The 22151-nt window shown below is 40.2% G+C and overlaps 1 protein-coding gene across 3 annotated transcripts in view; it reads right to left on the bottom strand.

Annotated features, from left to right (window-relative positions):
• Positions 1 to 1516: 1516 nt before the first annotated feature.
• Positions 1517 to 22151, bottom strand: part of Kcnj16 (potassium inwardly rectifying channel subfamily J member 16) — a 52299-nt gene continuing 31664 nt past the window's right edge. For 2 of the 3 annotated variants that reach the window (XM_013113472.3, XM_013113473.3), the window contains exon 2: positions 1517 to 4898. In XM_013113472.3, the coding sequence (XP_012968926.1) occupies positions 3532 to 4791 (1260 nt within the window). In that variant the 5' untranslated portion in view covers positions 4792 to 4898 and the 3' untranslated portion in view covers positions 1517 to 3531. Of the gene's footprint in view, positions 4899 to 5329; positions 5462 to 22151 lie in introns of those variants that run through there. The other variant, XM_040750011.1, reaches the window with a different exon arrangement.

Genomic DNA, 22151 nt, shown 5'->3' with positions numbered 1-22151 from the left:
GGGGATGGGAGAACAAAGCCTGGTCAATCCAGCTATCAAGATCATTCAGCCACCAGTAGCTCAAAGGGATTTCTAGGTCAGAAGCAGTTGCTTTGTGTTTATTTTACAATAATAATGGCATTTCCTCAACTCCTGAGAAAATATGTAATTTCCAGAGTGACCAACTCCATCAAATGTCAGGTACAAGTACAAACTGGACTTAAACTGTGTGTCTTTTTTTCCTCCTTTCTAGCTTTCAAAGTAATTCCTTTGAGACATGATGCTCCCTATAATGGTTAGAGAGTGTTTATTTTTACTCTTGCAAAGAGAAAACTACATCTAGCTAAGGAGCTATGACTAAGAGCTGATGGCTACAGGGAGGGTACATTTCCTTCAGGGACTTGGCCTCTGGTGGCTACCCATTCTCCACACACACACAGTCAGGGATAGGCAGCAGTAACTGGACTCAATGGCAAAATATAAAGGCAAGAGGGCATGAACTTTGCGGGGATACATTGGAGGGATCTGTAAAGAGAGGAAGAAATGTTGAATGAATACGACCAAAGTGCACATACACTGTATGCATGTATGGAATCCTCTAAGGCTGTAAGACTGTATAACACACACACACACACACACACACACACACACACACACACACACACGCATTTGGAGGGTACTATTACTTCACTCTGTCTTACAGGTGAGGTGCTTCATTTGTACAACACAGCTACAAAGCCACAGCTATCGCGTCTGAATCCAGTGAGAAAGAGGGTGGCAAGGGAGAGTGAAAGGCTATATGCCTGCTAAGTCTGCCTCAATGAAAGCACCTTCATAAAAGTCACACTGAGACCTGCACTAATAATGCATGGCCCAGAATGGTGCTATTTAATACCATCCCCACCCCACACTCCACCCCAGATGAAAGAGAAACTGAGAAGCAGTGATGTGTGTTTTCACCTGAGCACACTGATGTCCTGATTAGAAATTTGTTAGTGAGGACAGAAAGGAGAGCTGAGTGTTTGTGAAATACCTACTTTATCACTTTGACATGGAGAATACATACAGCTGTGGGCAGCTCTTGACAAAGCTTGCTGAGGTTGTCAAGTAGAGGCACAGTCTCTCCTGCCTCTCCTGCAACCTTCTCCAGCTGCCCCCAAATTTTTCTCTCTTCCCCTCTTTGTTCATTCGCTTCTCTTGCACACAGTACCCAAAGTGCAGAGACATGATGCCACAACTTGTTTTCTATCTAATTAACTCTGATGAATAATTTCATGTTTAGGGAGAGATATATGGCACAAGAAAAATATTCAACTTGACTCATATATCATCCACAACAGTGCATTTAAAACCAGAAACACATTTTGAACAGAGTCAGTCTGTGCTGTGTATAGAAGCAACTGTCACTTCAGATGTAGCTAGCTGCTCCACATGCTGTTAAAAATCCATAACAGTGATTCATGAATCATACGAAGCAACATTCTCATTTCCAAGCAGTGGAGTCAACACTACAGGGAGCAGAGGGATATACATAGTGTTTTACATCATTCTAAGATCTTTATTGTTAAGTAAGTCATCAGGACTTCCAATCATGCTATAGAGCTATAAACCTATACAGAAGATTAGAGATGCATGGGGCATGGCAATGCTGACCATACATTCCACTCTGGGTATGAACACATAGTGCAACAAAATGTATTTAATCAAACATCGACGGTCCCCCCATTTTGATGACAGACATCATGGGAGGACAGAGCAAAGGAAATACAGTGTAGTGAAATGCACTTGCCTTCTAGAGAAACAAATTCAAATTGGTGGGGAAAGCATTGTTACTGTGATAATTTGTAGGCTTAAGAATGGTAATATTCTAGTCTAGAGAAGTTATTGCTATTCTTGTCTATTCCAAATTCTCTTCATCTGTCTCTATCTCCGTCTTTGTCTCTATCTCTGTGTCTGTCTCTGTTTCTCTCTTGATCTCTGTGTGTGTGTGTGTGTGTGTGTGTGTGTAAACACAGAGGTGTATTATGTATTTTAACTAATGGATTCTCCATTCCCAAGCAGTGTAAGTTAAACATGATTTTAGTTGCAGATATTAAGTTTCAGAACAGCTTTTAACTTGCCCCCTTGGACAGATTTCTTATTTATAAGAAGATATCAGGGATGAAAGATTTCTTTGCAAAGGAAAACTGTATTCTCTGTTGATCCTGGATAACAGGGAGAAACAGAGAAAGAATGGGAGGAGATGACAAAAAGAAAATTAGAGAAGCAGAAGAAAAGAGCTCTTTGATACTGATTTATTTTACTTAGCTTTGTAATCTTCAACTGTGTGATTCAGTTCAGTCTACTTACGAGACTAAATTTAAGTGTATGTGTGTTTAAATTAGACAGCAGCTATATCATATACTCATTCCTAGCTCAAAAGCAGTGGAAAAAATACAGAAGTCATGCCAAGCCATAGATAATAATTCTTCAGTTTATAAAGCTTACACTGTCTGAGACTGGGTTTGTGCTAAAAGGAATCAGGAGTTAACTTGATCCTTTAACATGAGAACAGAGTACATATTTATCTTTTGTCCTAAAATTTAAGAATTCCTATAATAGTCAGCTTATCCCTATAGTACACAATCAAATCAACTTCATTGCATTGCTTCACAAAACTGTTCACACTGCCTTTAGGAAAGGTTCTAGCTCTATTCTTTCCTCTCAGCCTCTAGGGACCAGGAGCCAACAATGTATTCTCAGGTCTGAGGATGCATATAGCTGCCTCTCACTGCTGTACCCAGCTCTGTGATCCAACCTTTTCACAAGTGCTTGTGAATAGTGGGGGTGTGAGCACAGAAGACTCCTCCAAGGAACACAGAGAAAGGACACTGCCTCCCTTCTCTTCCCCATTTGTTTAGTTGAACCAAGGTACTTAAGAGAGAAATACTTCTCTAAATAGGGATGTTCCCATTTCCTCTGTCACATAGTTAGCTTCTAGCAGTCACTGATAACACTTTAGGCAAGTCTCACTGAAACAAATCTGTGACTTGATGGCACTGTCAATTTCGTAAAGTCACACACACCTCTGCCTGCTGATACCAAGACACTATGAGAGGCAAATACGGGGCCTCAAACCCCACTTCATTTTACTTACGTATTTCTGTGCTGAGACATGTCTTATTTGTTGTGCTTAGGTTATGAGATACTATTATTAGCTCTCTTTCCATAACTAATCTATAAATGTAAATATTTAGCTTTCATGTCTATTTTAATCTATTCTAGCAGCCTGTCTTTTCTCCCATTCATAAATATTTTATTCTCATGAGAAGACACAAGTGTATGCAATAATGAGATTAATTGTAATCAATCAAGCTTCTCAGTAGTTGTCCCAACACAAAATTTGCTCCCAATGCCAAACTTTAACACTGAAAAGCTATTTAACTTTTAGCTAATCACTTATCAAGTTTAACCTGCTCAACCTTCTATTCCTGTGGCAAAGGACAGATCTAACATTTTGTTAAAAATTGTGCTGACGACTTTGTGCCATTGGGTAAGGGACCTGGAGGAGGGCTACATCTGGGATTCCATGGAAATTCTATTTAGAGTCAGGATTGCTTTCTGATAAGGGACTTCCTTGTGCTCATCTGGAGGAGATGTGCTTGTCTCCTGCGGGTTCTCACAGTTGCTTACAATGGCTACCGCACTGAAAGACCTCCTCTTGACACTGGCATCAGAGGTGCAGGATCCTCTGGCAGGGGATGTTTTCTCCAAGTTGGTGAGTTGTTGGTCTTTCCAGTCCAATTGTTTGGCACTGCAAAAGGGGGCATAGACTTCCACGCTCCCTTCAAACTGCAAGCAGTTCACTTTGTAGTACTTTCTCTTCACTTCCAATACATCATTAAACCTATGGCCCCAGAGGATTTCTCTGGGGACATAGGAACTTCTAGACTGGTGGGATGTCCCAGTAGAATCACCAGTATAGATAAATGTCACTAAAATCTCGAAGTTATCTTTGGCCACTGCCTTGCGATCAAGAGCGTACAGAGGACTCTCCTGATCAATTTCATGGACAATAGTAACTGGGGTTACCAGGATAATTTGGTCATTGACGAGTTTGAGATCTTTGAATGCCATGGTCATACGCCCTTCGCTGTCTTCTGAATATCGTAGAAGCTGGGCTCTCACTGTACCCTCTACCACATGGTTTGGTCGGAAATCTCCTATGCGCCACATGAGGCAAAGCTTCCCGTCTCTCATACCGATGAGTGCGAAATAGCTGAAGCGGATGGTCTGGGCTCTCTTCCTGGCAGTTGCCATTTTTGCCAAGGCTGCTCCAATGATGAAGGTGTTTATGATGCAACTTAAGATGGACTGAAGGATGACTGTCAGGATAGCCACAGAGCATTCTTCTGTGACACACCGGTAACCATACCCTATGGTTGTTTGGGTCTCAAGGGAGAATAAAAATGCTGCTGTAAATGAATGCACGTTGTCAACACAAGGTGTGATGCCTGGATCGTTTAATAGGTCTCCATGATGGAAGGCTATGAGCCAAAATATGGAGCCAAATATTAGCCAGGAGAGAATGTAAGACAGAGAAAATATCACGAACATATGACGCCACTTAGTATCCACAAGAGTGGTAAAGATGTCAACCATGTAGCTCCCCCATTCTCCAAAAATGTGTTTGAAATACACGTTGCAGCTGCCATCTTTGTGGAGCAGGCGCCTTCTTGCTCTTCTCTTCTCAGCTATGGCGTGCTCTGGGGGATAGCCTGGATATTTCGAATCCACATTTACAACCCGGTAGCTACTTCCGTAATAGCTCATTCTTTCTCGGTGCTTCTAGGGCATCCAGTGGGGTTTTATATCAGTTAGAAGTTCCAGGTGTATTACTAATTTTTCAGTTTCTTTTTTTCTTAGATTTCAGTTAAAGCCTAAAATAAAATACAGAACAAAAGAAATTAAACAACATATTAGCCTCAGATTCCAATTTCTATCTTGACAGCAGTTTGACAAATTGGGAGCAATTTTACTCCATCTAAAGTACAAATACTTCATTTGAACCATGGAGACATTCAGTATTGATTCAACATTTTAGTACAGAAAGCAGCTCAGTTATTACAGGAACAAAATATGCAATTAGAGAAAAATAAGATTCTTATGTGTACATAGTGTTCGAGTAAACACTGTGATTACCCCAAATGGTACCCCACAACCCTTTCTCACCTGGTGAGAAAACAGTAATTTTGTACTAACACATTTTTTTTACATGAGAAAACAAAGCAATCTATAATATACAGAGACGAAGCAGGATTGAGCTACAAGATTTCTAACTACTAATGCCATAGCAATAACGAGTTTCTACCTTTGGTTTATAATGGAACAGTTGCCCCAGGCCATGGAGTAGGCAGCCCCTCACTGTGGCTTCTTCTCTCTCACTTGGGCTTTTCTTCTCATCTGCTTCCCAAAGCAGAGCAGGATGAACACTGACATCTACTTCTGATTGAACTCCTTTTCTCCTAGCTCCACCCCGAGTCTTGCTTGGAAAAGAACACTTTCTGAACCCCAGAGGAGTTCAAACCACTCCCAGGTGAACTGTTGGTAAGGTATAAAGTTGCCTCTGCTTTTGTCTCACAGCCTGCATCCATCCTTACAGCTCTTTGGACTTTGACACTAGCAGCTCTTCCCTTTCCCTCTGAACAGAAACGGAAATTTTGCCCAAGTTGCAAAGCTTGTTTCATTCTTAAAGGGAGCATACTATCATTCAATATACCCCTCTCTTAGCTCTTGGGTGTTTTAGCTGATGCAAGTGCAACATTACCTAGGCAAAACTAATTGCCAAGTAGAATGTACAGTTCTCATTTGGGGGCATCCATGTCTAAAAACACCCAAGTCTGAAAGTAAACTTTAAAAATGTGAGTATCAAAAGAATCTTAAGCTATTTATGTGTCATAACATCAACGCATTTAATGGTTCGATGGCTATTGGAATATGTCTTTGATGTGATCCACCTGTGATAGGCAGATGTAGGAAAGGGAGTCTAGAAAGAGGCAGTTCAAGATCCCACCATCCACTCAGTCCCAGGGAAATGCAATATGATTAAATACTACTCCTTAAAATTCATTTGGGAAATAACCACCTCGGATCTACCTCCTTCCCTACTGTAAAAGAGAAGAAAGAGTTAACGTCTTTCCAGCCAGGAAAGAATCATTTTCTCTCTCTCCAGGGATCAGACCCACTTTACAAAGAACCCTTTGTCTAGGGGACCACTTACAAAGATGGACTGTGCTTATGGCCAAAATCTCTGTGAAGCATCATGCCCCCTCCCTTCTCTCTCTGCACTAGCCCATCCTTCAGGTCTGTTTTGAATGGTTTCATCCTCTCTATGGGCAATCCTTGGCTTTGTTTAAGGAAAGATATTTGAGTAATTGCAAAATAATGACCTAAATCTACCAAAATGCTTCTAGGACAGCAGAGCATAAATTATAAATATCTTTTATATTTTACGATGCAAACATGACCTGTAATATATGTTCAATGGTTATTATCAACACCTGTCAAATTAAGGGTAAATGACCCCCAGAGAGAAGCCACTGTAGTTTTGCTTGCTCTTTACTCTATACTGAGCATAGAAGGCAAGAATCTAGGATAAATTATACAAAAAGTAAAAAAAAAAAAACAAAATCAGGTAATTTAGAACTAAAGAACAGATGTGGTGGTAGAATTGTTTTCTTGCTAAATGCTTCCAATCAAGAAAGTTCCTTGAGCAGAAATAACCCCAAACCAAGGGAGGCTGAGAGAGAAAAAACAAAAACAAAAACAGTTCACAGATCAAGAGCTACTGTGTGTCTCTGTTCTGTTCGGCTGCCAAAAGGGGAAAAAGGGTTTTATTTGAAATGGTATTCAGTTGGCATCCAGTCTGGATTCCAATGGTGTTAGGAACTATTATAAACAAGCCACTTTTAAAACACCTTCCAAAACAGGACAATCAGTGGATTAATTTGCTATTAATTCAAGTTATAATCGAGCAAATTTGGGTATGTGTGTTGTTGAGTACTGCTAATAATTTCAGGGTTTCAAATTATGACTGAGAATTCTGACCCAAATTTCCCAGGTGTCTGGTAGGGTTGATCACTGCAACTACGCAGTTCAACTTATCCAGACATAAACATTCAGATTCTGTGTAGGTTACCATGCTTTCTTTATACATTCTTTGACTCTTCAACCGTGTCAGTAAGACATGCTTTGAAACGAGTATCTGCAAGCTAGATGGTAAACTCTAGCCAAGAAAGACCAACTCCTTTCAGCCTCACGCATTCCTCATCTCAGCCTACATGATAAATAAAGGGTTCGATGGAGACCCTTTTGTTAAAATGGTTGAACAAAACAAACATGTATTCATCTGGTAAACGTGTTGTGTTAACTTGAGAACTCTTTCAACTGCTTGCTATTAGCCATCAGAGAAATGTGCTTGTGGGTTCATGGGAGTTCTGGGTTTCGTATGTGTTTCTCAGGATGAAAAGTCTAGATTTTAAACCTGCCACAATGTTCATTTAGTGAGGATGACTCAGGGAGTAAAGGTACTTGTTACCAGGACTGGCTATGTAACTGGATCCCTGGGATACATACACTGGAAGGACAGACTTGATTCCTGCAGGCTGTCTCTAACCTCCACACACCACCTCACTCACACAAACACGCAAATAAATGCAATCAACACTTTTGAATTGAACTGATGTTTTCACAATCACCTTGCCACCAGAAATTCCACCAAGAGAAAGCATTTGTAGTCTCCCAACTTTGAGATTCATCTTGCACTTCACCCTCTAGAAAGAAAACTAGATCAAGTATAATTATAAAGTTATGAACTGTAAAGGTCAAAGGCAGATGCTGAATCAAGAGAAACCGATTGAGCCTTGGGCAGCAGATCAGTACCCATCCCAAGTATACACACGGACTTTGGACTCCCATAGAACAATGTGAGGTGCACTCTCACCCTGAACTCTTGGGGAAGGGTCTAGGCCCTGCCCTATATGAAATGACAGACTATGGACACCCCCATGGAGGGCCTCACCCTCCCTGGGGGAATGAGGGGATAACGGGGGGGGGTTGGGGGGAGGGCACGGGAGGAGGGGAGGGAATGGGAGAGGGACCTGGAACTGACTTGTGAAGCAACCTCATTTCTTATCTAAATTTAAACTGGAAAATAAAATTTAAAAAAGAGAAACCGATTTTGCTAGATGATAATTAACAAAGACAACAGATGTACTCCGACTCCTCCACGTCTGTGGGGTAGTGCTTTCTATAGATGTGGTTGACACAAAAGGGACCATTCACAATCAGGATCATGAACCCTTAAAATATTATCAGAGATCATTAAAACACCCAAAGACTGTGTCTAGAGAGATGCATCAGAGACAAAGAACCCTAGTTGCTTTTACAGGGGAGCCTTGTAGGAGTGAACCCCAGCATCACATGGTACCTCTCAAACTCTGTAACTCTACTTCCAAGGGATTCTGTTTCCTTCTGGCTTCCATGGAGATCAGATAGGCACATAGTGCACAGGCATACATGCCGGAAACGCGCTTATACGCATGGAATAAAATAAATCAATCTAAATGTGTTTAAAAAGCTACTACTAGGTATTCTATCTTATTTCATTTTGTGGAAATAACTGGGGGTGGGTTGGTCAGGGAGAAGACATAGAATTGGTGAAAGAATACTCTTCCATTAAATCACATCCTCCCATACTTAACCGTTTACCAAGTGAACCACTCTTACAGTTGGTCTTCAAAAGTAAGCTTTTCCACAGCAGGTTGAGCCTACAATGACCAAGAGTTTGAGTTCTTATGTCACATCGATGCTAAAATGTAATCTTGCCTCTACCACCTACTTAGCATAAATACATTCATTATTGGTCTTGCATAATTCAGTGTGCACCACAAAAATGAGCTAAAATACTTTCAGTGAAATCCAGTTATTGAGGCCAGTGGACTTGGAGGTTAACAAATACTTTCTTTCCCACATAAAGAATCTGAGGCAGTTGGCACTTAAGTCATCAGTAATCAAATTACTCTCCTGGCAACTATTAAATGAGATAAGTTTTGATGGAAATGTGAGAATTGGTAGGCAGAAAGGAGAAAGGATGCCTTCATTCCTCTCAAAAGTCATTGTTTTGAAAATAGCCTCCTTTGTGAAGGAAAGAGGAGAAGGCAGGGCAGTGAACAACAGACTCAGTGGGAGAGGTTGTAGTGAGGGTAGAAGTGAGCTTGGCCTGGAGGAAGAAGAGAGAGGGGTGTTGAATTAGACCCCCAAATAAATGAGGTCTTTGCTATTTTCTTCAAAACCTGTTCCTCCGTGCTGTGCCTTGGAATGTGCCTCAACTTTATTTTTCCTGGAATTCTTATACAGTATGGAGACACACAGAGCTCCTCATTCAACAACTGAAAGTGTGCTTCACTTAGAACCTAATAGACACTATTCCTATCTCCACAAATCCCTCAACTCCAGGCACAAAGGGTTTCTCTTTGGGGATGCATCTGTCTAGTTCTCCTGTTTCCTTCTCAGCAGGCTCTCATCTAAGATTTTCATCTCAGGCTCAGAGTTGGTGGAAGTAGGAGTAGGGGTTTGGGGGAGTGGGAGGGTGGTGGAGAGGGAGGATATGAGTTTGGGGAAAGTATACCTGCAGCTTTCTTCGCATGAAAATGTCCTTAAGTTACCTAGTAACATGCACAATAAAAAATAGATAGCAAGAAAAGGGATGCACTATGTTAAGAACAAGCAAGCCACCTGGAATGTGGGGTGGGGGAGAACTCAGCTTTACAGGACCAATGGGGACATTCACTTGCGGTCCCTTTTCGTCCCAGTTTGTCCTGACGTCAGTGACATCCACAACCTAATTTAAATCCCTCATCACTCCCAATGCTGCTGTGTGTCTTTTAACTTTTTCTTAAATGCATTTATTTATTCTGTGTATATGTGTGCTGAGTGTAAGTGCACACGCATGCCATAGTGTGTGGAGGTCAAAGGACAACTTTCAGGTATTGTTCTCTCTACCCACCTTTTTTTGAGTCAGGGTCTCTCTTTGTCTTTTGGCTATGCTTCAGGCTCCTGGCTAGATGATATGGGAATTTCACATGATTCCATGGATAGAACTCAGGTTAGCAGGCTTGCACAGTGAGTACATTTATTCACAATGCTGCCTTGCTGCTTTATAAACAGGTACAAGATTTGAGACCGGGATATGTTTCCCAGTTTTTTGGATGTCACCATTATGTCAAAAACAATTTGATTTTTACAGACCTCATACATGTGTTAAAATATTCAGTATCCTATATAATGAGAACATGTATTTAAAATAAAAATTAATGTCAAATTTGCAAATAATCAAATGTAAAAATCAAATTATGTTAATAATAAGAAATGCCTAGGAGGTATTTTTGAAGCTGAAGAAATGGTTAAATGCATGTGAGCCCTGTATATGCAAGCATGAACCCTGACTTCAAGAGCCAGAAGTCACATAAAAAGACGAGCATGCTCACATATATGTCTATAACCACACCAGTGTATGAGACAAAGACGGGAGGATCGCGGGGTCTACAGGTTGTCCAAGAGATTCTGTCTCAAGTAAAGAATGAATGACAGAGCAGGATACCTGATATCTACAGTAACTTTATATGGTACCTACATGCATGTTCTAAATTGTGCTTTGGAGGTAGTGGGTTAGCATAGAGAAACCCTAAGTTGTGAAACAGAAAGTCTATCCTCAACTCCAAGAGCATCTTGTAAAGCTACTCTTCTGAAATCCAATGTGCTCCTTCATGACATGAGAGGATATAGCCTGTGTCACTGAGTTACTATGAGGTTTGAAGGAAATTATTGGTGCCAAGCCAACGTTTACTATTACAAGGACAGAGTAACTGTTCAATAATCATCGCCTGAACCTAAATTGTGTGGCCGTTGTTTTTGTACTGGAAGATGTCAGAATATTTGTTTTAACTCTCTCAAAAATTAATCCCCCATTGACATGACAGTAGCAAATTGTATGTGATTCTCAGTAGGTAATGCTTGGTAAATTCAGAGGCAGCACCATTATTTTTGCCACTAAGCCACCAGAGTTGTTTCTCTGCCTTCAACTAGCTCCTCAAAGTCCAGAAAGCAAATGACCTCTCTTTGTATAATAACTGTCTCATATGGGAAGTTTCCCATTTCTTTTTCTACAAGCATACATATATATATATTGCATATATAAATATGCACAATACACACACATATACATGTGCACTGGTCATCAAACACACTCAGAATTTTATTGTTACTTTTTCTGAGTATTCAACCAAAAAGAAGCAAGAACTCCCAAGCTTGGCAAATTCAACAGCTTAAAGAAATTCGCAAGGTGATCCTGCACTTATTTGTTGTCTCGAATAGGCGTACCTGTTTGGATAAAACAGGTTTTGATGATTTATCTTGTTCTGATCTTGATAACCAGTCTGCCCATCCCCATCTTGGTTGGATGCTAGCCCACCACTGCCTCGGTTGGATGATAGCCTGAGTGGCTCATACATCGGTTTGAGCTAGATTGGGTTTGGTGCAGAAGCCAGTTGTGATAAGATCAAATGTCCCTTTAAAAGACATATTTCAATCTTTGTTGTGTAATGAAAGCACTTCTCCAATGACTCCTAAATTACTGTTGAGTATTTACTCAACTGACTTCTATTACACACCAGGTCCAGTCAATTTTGAACATTGGAGAGCATCCTTCCATTTGTATGGATGCTTACATTTGTGAATTTCATTTAAAAAAAACCATGCAAGTGACAAGGGAGACTATCTATGTTACTGATAGCTTCTGGGGAAAAAGGAACAATATATGTCAGCATGCAGAAGGAGCAGGAGCAGAGAGGGAAGGTACTGTGTGACACGTGCCACCCAAAAGGGTTTGACTCAGAACCTGCCATTCAGGCTCAGTGCACTTCTTGCCCCAGGTAAAATGCTTCCAAGCCAAGCTGGCTCTCCATTCTATTTTGTTTTATTAAGACCTAGCCACTATCTGGTTGTTAAGACTCTGATTATTTATAGGGGTGATTTGGCTGATTATCCTACACTAATTCTGAGACCTGGTTCTCACAGGAACCTAACATTACAGGAACTCATCTGCATTTTACCATTGAACTCAGGCTTTTGCTGTCTTTCACCTGGTTTCACCCAGCTTGTATACCACCTGCCTTCTAACGCATCTCTTGCCTCTTTCTTCCAGGGATCATTTCCAAGCTGAGATAAAACATCCTGCTGCTGTGGGTACAGTCCAAAACAGCAATCAGAATCTGCATAACAGTGTGTAAAGGACAGGATGTGAAAATTAAAGACTTACGTTTAATCTTTGTTTCTACCACATGTTAGCAAAATGATATCAGCCCTTTACAAATGTTTTCTTTATATATATATTTTTTTTAATTTAAATTTAATTTAGAAACAAGGTTGCTTCACATATCAATTCCAGGTCCCTCTCCGTTTCCCTCCCCTTCTCCTGTGCCCTCCCACCAACCCCCCCAATATCGCTTCATTTCCCCAGGGAGGGTGAGGCCCTCCATGGGGGTGTCCATAGTCTGTCATTTCATCCAGGGCAAGGACTAGACCCCCCCCAAGAGTTCAGGGTGAAAGTGTATCTCTCATTGTTGGACAGGAGTCCAAAGTCCATTTGTATACCCGGGATAAATACTGATCTACTACCCAAGGCTCAACAAATGTTTTCAAGCTGATACTATTTATGTGAAGTTTGGGAGTAGCACTTGGTGTATCACAAAAGGTTTCCATGAGTAAGAAATGGAAAACTCACTAGTACCATGGATGTTCTCTAGTTTTTCTGTACTTCCTTAACCTGAGTAAATATCTATCCTCCAATAGCTCATCAAAATGACCACTTATTTGGTCTGATAGACTAGACTATGATGTGACAGATGAGTTGGAGTTAAGTATGTAAGAACAAAAACAGTTGTTTCTCAGAAAGAGGAAATCCCATCACAGAAAGCCCTATGACCCAATGGTATAAGAAACGTCTCCCCCCACCTCTCTCTGTGTGTGTGAGCATGCGTGTGAGTGTGCTCAATTGTGCAGGTGGAGGTGAAGGCCAGATGTTGACAATGGGATGTCCTCCTAACCACATATCCACTTAGGTTTTGAGAGACATTCTGTCGTGGATCTTAGGACTTTAAGCTACGCTGGCCAGAGAGCTTCTCTCTGAAAACTGTCTCTGCATCTCTTCATAGCCTTACCTGGTGCTAGAGTTTCAGGAACCCACTGCCACTTCTGACTTTTTTGGTGCCAAAGACCTGAACTCAGTTCTTCATGCTTTTAAAGCAAACACTATGATTGGTGCATATAATAAACATGAATGCTTCCTGTTGTGTTAATTTGTCTGTTGTACTTCATAGACTCCACCATTTCACTTTGAAAAGGAAAATCTCCCTGCCTTTTATCATGTAATGTTGGGTAGCTGTAACTAAGGATCTGTGAAGTATCTGCAAAAACCACAATTTCTAATTTTTGGCTCTTTATGGAAGTGTCCTCAAACCTGCTCTAATACATCATTGAATTATTGGCCAGATTGCATCATGGAAAGATTGCAAGCTACACGAGGAAAGGACCACATGAACCTTTTCACTTCTGTAGCCTTTGTAGCTAATACAATATGTGGCATGCAGGCATTCACTAATTGCAATCTGTTGGAATGGATGAGCAAACATTGGAAAGACAGTATTTCTTATCAAAGAACTTATAGTCTTAAAGATATTCAACTACCTATCGATACTGGAACTCTTCCAAATTCCATTTCCCACACAATTGGAGTGGGAGAAATACTTTTTCCCAGGGATAAGCCTCCTAACTGGCTATCCAATAACAAGAGTTCAGATCTGAAAACATACACAAGTGGGCTCAGCAGATTGTATGCATATATTTAGGCATTAATGTATGTGTACACATACACATATTTTCTTGTATATAAATACACGATATGCATACACACATATGCATTTTATATATAACAATAATAGTTAAATAAACATAGGCCATAATTTCAAGAGGGAGTAGGAGGGCAGCACATGAGATTGGTTGGAGGGAGAAAAGGGATAGAGGTAACTGACCTAATTATATTTTAATTTTTAAAAATTAAAAAAAGCAGTATAAATCTAAACTACAGAATTTGGACAAATAGAGCTGTTTTACTGGAAAATTTCATTTTAAAACTTTATCAGGAATGGGCACCAGAAGATTAAAGAAAGCTGTTCATGGTGATTTTTTACTTTTACCAAGCATGGGTTTGTATAGGTAGTTAGCATAATCAGGTTAACTCTGCAAATATTAAAAGTGATACAGGAAAAGCATGTATCAGGATTTGGCACAAATAGAAACATGATTATGAAATAATTTAGACAATGTAATTTCAAAGTTTAAATATATTTAAACAGAGAGATGTATGATATACAGCAAAATATGAATTGTAATTCTATCAGTTTAATATGGATATTCTGCTTTTCTTCTATTTGTTATTTGTATGTTTATATATCTTGAAATTTAGATTAGAGGGGGCTATAGAATTGAGTAAGTGTACAAGCTGTACAAGCATGAAGACCAGAGTTCAGATGCCGGAATCCATGAAAACAGCCTGGCACATCCCAGTGCACCTGCGACACCAGCACTGTTGTTGGGTAGCAGAGACTGCAGGATAGCAGGAACGTGCTGGCCACCAGCCTAGATTCAGATTCAGTGAGAGACCCTGCCTCAGTGGCATAAGGTGGAGAGAGAGACATCAGGACACCATACCACACACACACACACACACACACACACACACACACACACGAGAAAGAGAGAGAGAGAGAGAATGAACTTCTACAGTAAACACATCTTTTGCAAAAATAAATCCAGGTATTTTCAGTTCAAAATTTTAAAACTGCCAATTCTGAGGCTCTCTAAAGAGAAAACAAACCAATAGCAATCTACAAGCATTTATTAGACCTTTTAAAAGGCAGCTATAAATAGCCCAGAGAAGCAGACAGTCTTACAGACATCTAAAGTCAGACATTGATGCGGTAATTTCTGCTGGAACAATTCACAGAAACAAATATAGTGACATTTAATTCCTCTAAGTAAAACCAGATCTCCTTTGAAACACGGAGGTTGGGGGAAAAGGGAGTTGATCAGATCTGGACACTGAGAACAACTCGGGAAACCGTGAAAACTGCCGGGAACCTATCAGGACTACATAAAGCAGCATTGGTTCTAAGGAGGCATAGAAGTGCACATGCCCCTTTTAGTGCTGCCTTCCTGCCTTCCCCATTCCAGACAGTATTAAACTGCTAATACTTCCACTTCTCGGCTCAATAGAGCAAAGTGTGTCTTCAGAATCTTTCTTTTACTTTGGGAAAGAAAACACTAAAAGTTGTGCTGTTGTGTGCAGGGTTGTGGTCCAAAAGAACAGACTTTGAAACCCCGAAGACATAGGCAGCAGATGAACGCTGTTCACAGTTATTAGGATGTGCATTTGCATAAATTGCAGAAATTAGCCAGTTCTTAATGAACACATGTTATTGCAATCTACTCACTTACAAGCCCACACTCAAGACAGCACTGCAGTATGTTTTAATGTGTAGTCCTCTGACAACTGACCATTAATATCCCAGAGAAATAAATGACACTTGCAGATTCTGGGAATTGTTTAGCTCTGTCATTGTACTATCGTCTCATAGGATGATTCTTATGCGTGGTTCAGACTGGAATCTGCTCCTTTAAAATTTTATCGAGACCAGCTATGGAAAGATAAGACTTTGAGTTCAAATGTTTGGTGGCTCCCTAGGAAGATTTGGGTGTTTTTAGAATAGGTTAGGATGTCCAAAATTGAGTGAGTTCATTTGTTTTGGTATTTTTGTATAAGAAAATTACCTTTATAAGCTGGTACCTGCTCATCTGCACCCTTGGGAAAAGTGTTGCTATGGGCTGGAAAGGAGGTTGTGCTCTCCAAGGACATGGAATTAACTGAAGGGCTCATAACTATAATTACTTCAAGTAAATCAACTAGCATGAATTGGGATCATCTTTTGCAAACATCACCATCTTAAAGTATAGGTTTTTACGACAAGAGCATTAAGCAGCATTTGTGGGAGCATACCTGCTGTGAATGGTAAGATTGGTAAGGTATGCAACTTCCAAGACTTGTTTAAAAGTCCCCTTTCTCATCTAATTGTCTTGACCTTTGGGTTACTTTAGGAAGAAGTGACAGAACTGCCCAGAAGAACTCCTAGCCTCACTAAGAACAGAAATCATGTGATGCCTGGCACTCACTTTTTTCCCCAAGAGTAACACAACAGTATTCATTGTGGTTCCAATGCCAGGTTGCCTATGACTGACCTATAATAGATTCCAGACAGTTTTATTTGAGAGCTGCTTTGATTAGACCTAACTGCGCATTCCCAAACAAATGTAACTTATGGAAAGCATATGTGCCCCAACTTTTGACCTTCTCAGTTCAGTATTAATGGTATTCCAACAGAAACCCAACTCTGCTGTCTCTGTTGCTATTTTCTGATTTGTGATGAGGGCCTGCAAACTGTCCTCTCTGGCAACAGGAAGGATATTTATTAGTCTATCGCATCTGCTGGAAATCAGTGAACTCACAGATGTGTTATGCTTGTAGACTAGGAACTCCCTGGATAGTGTCTACAACTTCTCTGACCTTTAAATGATTCAGTTTCTGTTTTAAGTTGTCAAAATGAAAACTCAGGGCATCTTTATTGGGGAGGAAAATGAAGCAACTGTTATCGTTGGTTGGCTCAATTTCCCATTTCCCTGATGGATACAGAGAATTGAAGAGGCCTTAAAGTACAAGACAAGAGGGCCTTCAAGGAAGATGCAGACACATAGCCTCTTAAGGATTCTGCACACTACATGCTGCTAGCAAGTGGGATTAGCTTTCTATCAGTTTGCGTATTCTCAAGGCTCCTTGGGTGGGAAGCAGCACCACTGAAGAGTTTACAGATGATTTAGGTAGATGATGAAACAAAAGTACATTTGACAGACCCTTGAATTTCCATGAATCTGATTTTTGTGCTTTCTCTTCTCATCATACTTTTGCCTCCCATGATGGTGCTGAGTTAATACTCAGCCTGACCTGATTTGGAAGGTTCGAATTTCATTATTCATGAATGTCTACGTAAAGTGACAACCAAAATCAGGAAACTTATATATGCCTCAGTCTCAGCATTTCTAAGGCTCGAATACTCATTTTGGTGAGGCCAAAACAGTTAGACTAAGGGGAGATAGAAACTCATTTGAATTATATCCTCTTGTAGAAGGATGAAACTTTCTCTTAAGTGTCTCTGTTTCACAACCAAATGTACTGATGCCTACAGTAGTATTAAAGTTATGAAAATGGTTGTATGTATTTGAACTCATCACTATTTAATTCTATCTATGATGACTTGGACTGAAGAGTGGGATAATTCTTACTGCCTTTAAAGAAACCCAGCCTTGGTCTACTCAAGATGTTCTTTCAAAAAGCCTTCTCAGAAAGCAGACCTCTGTGGGAGAATAGTATCACAGTGACTGAGGCTAGGGCTCCATGAAAAAGAAAATTGGATTTGCTTTAGACGTTCCCAGCATCTAAGACTCCAATCAGCAACCTGACAATATGCCTCTCTGCTTAACTCTGCTTTCCTGGCTAATGAAGGAAGTTACGGCCATACATAAGAAACTGTAAAAGGAAAATAAAGAGAAACTGAATTGTGTTTGACTCAGAGGAAGCTGGTGCATTGTAAAGAACTTGGCAAAGAGCAGTTTAGCAATTCAAAAGTTATTTCTTAAGTCTAATTCATCCAGCAAGCAGTGTGGGTTTGAAAATTTGAGTGATGCATGGCTCAAACAAATGCATTTCAAACATGCCAATCAAAGATTTACACAACATAGAAACACAGCAAACAAATTCTGTTTTGAAACCTGAAACACGTGTGATCTAGGTGCCTTATATGAAATTCTCAAGTAATTAATAAAAATATTGTGTTAGGAAAAAATAAAGATTAGCTACAACAATTTTAACTATAGATCATGTGCTGCCCCCCTTTGGTTTGCAGTTGCCTGGAGAAGGACACAGGGGATGAGCCAATTGTTTTTTTGGGGGGAGGGGAAATAAAATCTGATTTTGCCATCACTTAGTCAGAATGCTTTTTTATACCCACAAACCATAAATGTCGTTTGCATAAAATTCATCCACTGATAAATCTGGGAACTCTTGAGGTTTAAAACACAATTGAAGAACATGCTAAGAACATTGGCTATTTTAATTCATAGAATTTAGGAACAGAGGAAGGAATGCTGTTTTGATGTTGTTTCTAAGATGTAAAACTTCATTGGTGTTTTGGATTTTTGTAATTTTCCTTTAAGGGCAAGCTGGGGACCTTAATTGAAAAAAATGAAAATGGAAGTATTGAGGCAAAGCTCAAGGTTAGGGACTTGCCTAGTATGTGTGAGACCATATAAATACACAGTTAGAATCCAGCCCTCCAAGGCAGATTTCCAGCCAGTTGTGAGTGTTCCCATGCCAGCTCCCATATCCACAAATATTTTTTTAAAGGACACATATCAAACTAAGAAAATATTTTTGCTTTTATTCATTCACAATTGGCTAAATAGCACTAGAATCTTTTGAAAGCCAAGAATTATAAAGCTAAGTCTCTGACCCTCTGGGATTCCCACTTGAATCACAGCGCTCTCTCTCTCTCTCTCTCTCTCTCTCTCTCTCTCTCTCTCTCTCTCTCTCTCTCTCTCTCTCTCTCTCCTCCTCCCCTTCCCCTCTCTCTCTCTTCCTCCTTCCCTTCCTCTCTCCCCCTCCCTCCTTGAGCTGCATAAACATGACAACAGCTTGGGTCTGCCTAGTCCATCAAGCACAGCAGGTCTCCACCTCCTATGCTGGGAAGATCCTCCTGTGTGTTGAATACAAGACAACCTTGTGTGGAAACTGCACACAGGAACCATTGGTCTTGCCTATGTGTGGACGTGCTACCCTGCTCCTTTCCTGAAGATATTTCACTCTGAGTTCCATATAATGGCACTAATCAGACAGCAACTACATGAGTAATGATGGTGAGGATGTCAAAAAAGCACAAGCTGTCAGTGTCGTACAACCTTTCAGGCCATTGGTGATGCCAATCGAAACTCATCTATGGGTTCCTTGCTTTTGCTTTTAGGGACACATCGGTTAACTCAATCCTCTTCCACATATTCTCTAGATTTTCTGTGAATATCCCAAGGCCATTTGCACAAAACTAAGAAGATGATCTACTTTCTCTTCCAAGAACATTCTCAAACTGTGATTGAATGCTGCCTTTTAGTTATGTTACTAGTGTCACGCTGGCAATTATTAGATATAAGAAGACGGGGTTACAGAAGCCTGACCTCAAATCAAAGTGCTATCGTCGTCAGTATCGGCGAAAAGAAATTTACACCATAACGGAGGAGGCACTGTTAGGCAAAATTAGAGATGGAAGAAGACCAAAGATCGTGTAGACCAAAGGATATGAAATATTAATTAGTGTGGTTCACTACATGACTCAGTCAGTAAAGCCCTTGCTGTGCAGACATAAGGATTTGAGCTCAGATCCCAAGCACCCACAGAAAAAGCCAGGAGTAGTAGACTGTGCCTGTAACCTTAGTCCTTGGGAGTCAGCTACAGGAGGATGTCTTCAGCCCATAGGCTAGCTTTAAATGAGCTCTAGCTCCAGTGAGATACACAGTGTCTCAGAAAAAAAAAAAGGTGGAGAGCAATGAAGGAAGACACCAGACAGATGCTGACCTCTCTGTACATATGCAACACCAACAGGAACATGAACCTCAATGTGCACACGACACACACGCAAAAGTTTAGTTAGGTAAAAGAGAACCATTACATGAGTCTACTACTATACAGCATGTTGGCTGTGGCAAGCGGTATGTTTTCATTTTTGAAATTTACTGAGAAAAATAGTTTTAAATACTCTTATCATAAAACTTACAGGGAATGTGACCATTTAAACGGTTATTTATAATTGTTATTTTTTAACTAAAAATAAGCAAATAAGACCTGAAGTTTGGCTATAACCTGGAGACATTTCCATCATCTCTGAAGACACTTAATGTCTGAGTCTGTGGAATTCAGTGCTGACACTGATCAACCACTAGTTGTACACCACGTTGTCAGGGCATCTTGCACATGGGCTTGGAGAGCTCAGCATGCTGCTGTGGAACAGGAGTATTTTTGTTAGGAGAAGGGATTAATGCTTTTCAGAGTTACTAATCTGAAGCATTTGGATTCATAGATGATATTATGACCCGCATACTAGGACCTGGGGTGGGGACTATAATTTGGGATTATACACTGAAGGATATTTAATGGGCCTACAGAAGATTTAACTATGTTTGGAGAAGAACAGAGGTTTCATTCACTTCCATGGAGTAAATATGTGGAGCAACGACAGTCAGTGTTTTAATTAGCCAAATGAATAAGAAAAAGAGGACAGGAAAGAAAAGGAGAACATAGAATGAAGGAATTTAGAGAAGTAACCATGCATAAGTGTGTAGTAGATTCAGGCTAGCAAGCCTTACCAAATCACAGGTTGCAGATATGAAGCTGAGTTTAGGAATCTCCACATGGGGAAGGTATAAGAATATGACACAATCCCCACGCAAAGAGGAACTTCTTAAGTGTCAGGTACTTCATGTCCAGGGACATGCTTATTTCTTCTCCCTGAAGAAAACCAGGCACTGATAGCATCCCCTCGCTCAGATACAGAAATGCCATTTAACTATCTTGCTAGACTTTCCAGGATCAACACAGGAATGGAAGTATCTGGAGAAAAGCAATATGAAGAACTCATCTCTTTCCACCATTAGGAAGTACCTTACCACTGAGACACTCACAGTGATGCCACTACAGTTTTAAGCTGTTATGAGCTAAGAAATGGTTGGAGCCAGAATCATTGTAAATCTGTCTTGGGATGCTTACTTTTTATAACTTAGCCATAGGTTAAGGACAGAATTAGCTGACTTAGAATGCTGTTTGTGTCCTCAGAGATGAGTTAGAGAGCCATGTTGTTAAGAACTCTGAAAAATGTCTAGCTTAGAACCTGCAGCTGAAAGAACTATGATCTCAGCGGCAGAGATTGGATGAGGTCACAGGCTGGGAAATGAGAGAAGCTTGTCCCTAACAGCTAATCTGAGTTCAGCCCAGTCATGGAGCAAATGAACTGTGAGACAAGGAGCAAAGGCAAATGGAGTGAAAAGCAAACATCTTTCCCAGAAAATTCTAGGCAACCATGAAAGGAAAAAAAATAGACTTTTATCCATAAAGAATTTCCAGTTGTTTAAGTGAAGATATTTTATATCTGAAGGTCTATTTTTTTAACAGTCTCTGTAATGGTAAAGAAGAAAAGTAGGGAACAATACAAGAAGAAGTGAGGGAGAATCTATTAGAGATATACACTCAGACTATATGAAGATATATATATTCAAAATACTTATCAAGCATCCTAGTGAAACAGTTGGACATGCCTATTGCTGTCTTGGAGCTGAGTGGTTATAACTATCCATAAGAGATCCTCATAAGATGAGGGTTATTAACATTCCCTACAGAAGGAACCAAGAGATTCATGGCTCATGAGATCTTCATCTGGCTTCCTTTTTCAAATTCCAATGATCACTATTGATAGTGTAAGTAACTGATTGGGGTGGGATTTCTGTCCATTAAGTTGTTCATGTTACCTCCCAGTAGAGTAGCTGCCCTTTGAGTCACCCTGTTCCTATGAGCAACCACAATAACAACAACAACAACAACCGTCATAGGTTCACTTTTTTAGACTTGAATGGAATTCTTTTTCTGGTCTGTGGATGGTCTAACTAGAGGCATTATGTCATTCCTTATGCTTTCTCAGTAAAAACCACCCAACAAGCATCAACTATGCTCTCCATTTGATGATCTGGATTTTCCCAGATAATTTAAACATGACAACATGACTCTGCTCCAAGTAGCTGACACCTTTGCATGTAGAAATGGATATATATATCCATATATATGCACCAGAGACAGAGGTCCTTCTTTGTGATGCTAGTCTAACTAAGGACTACCTATAGAATTTATAAGGTTGCATATCTAATACCCATATCAA

This window comes from Mesocricetus auratus, unplaced genomic scaffold (genome assembly GCF_017639785.1).
Source record: "Mesocricetus auratus isolate SY011 unplaced genomic scaffold, BCM_Maur_2.0 Super-Scaffold_100007, whole genome shotgun sequence".
NCBI classification, from domain to species: domain Eukaryota; kingdom Metazoa; phylum Chordata; class Mammalia; order Rodentia; family Cricetidae; genus Mesocricetus; species Mesocricetus auratus.
This window is presented reverse-complemented; position numbering and strand designations above follow the sequence as displayed.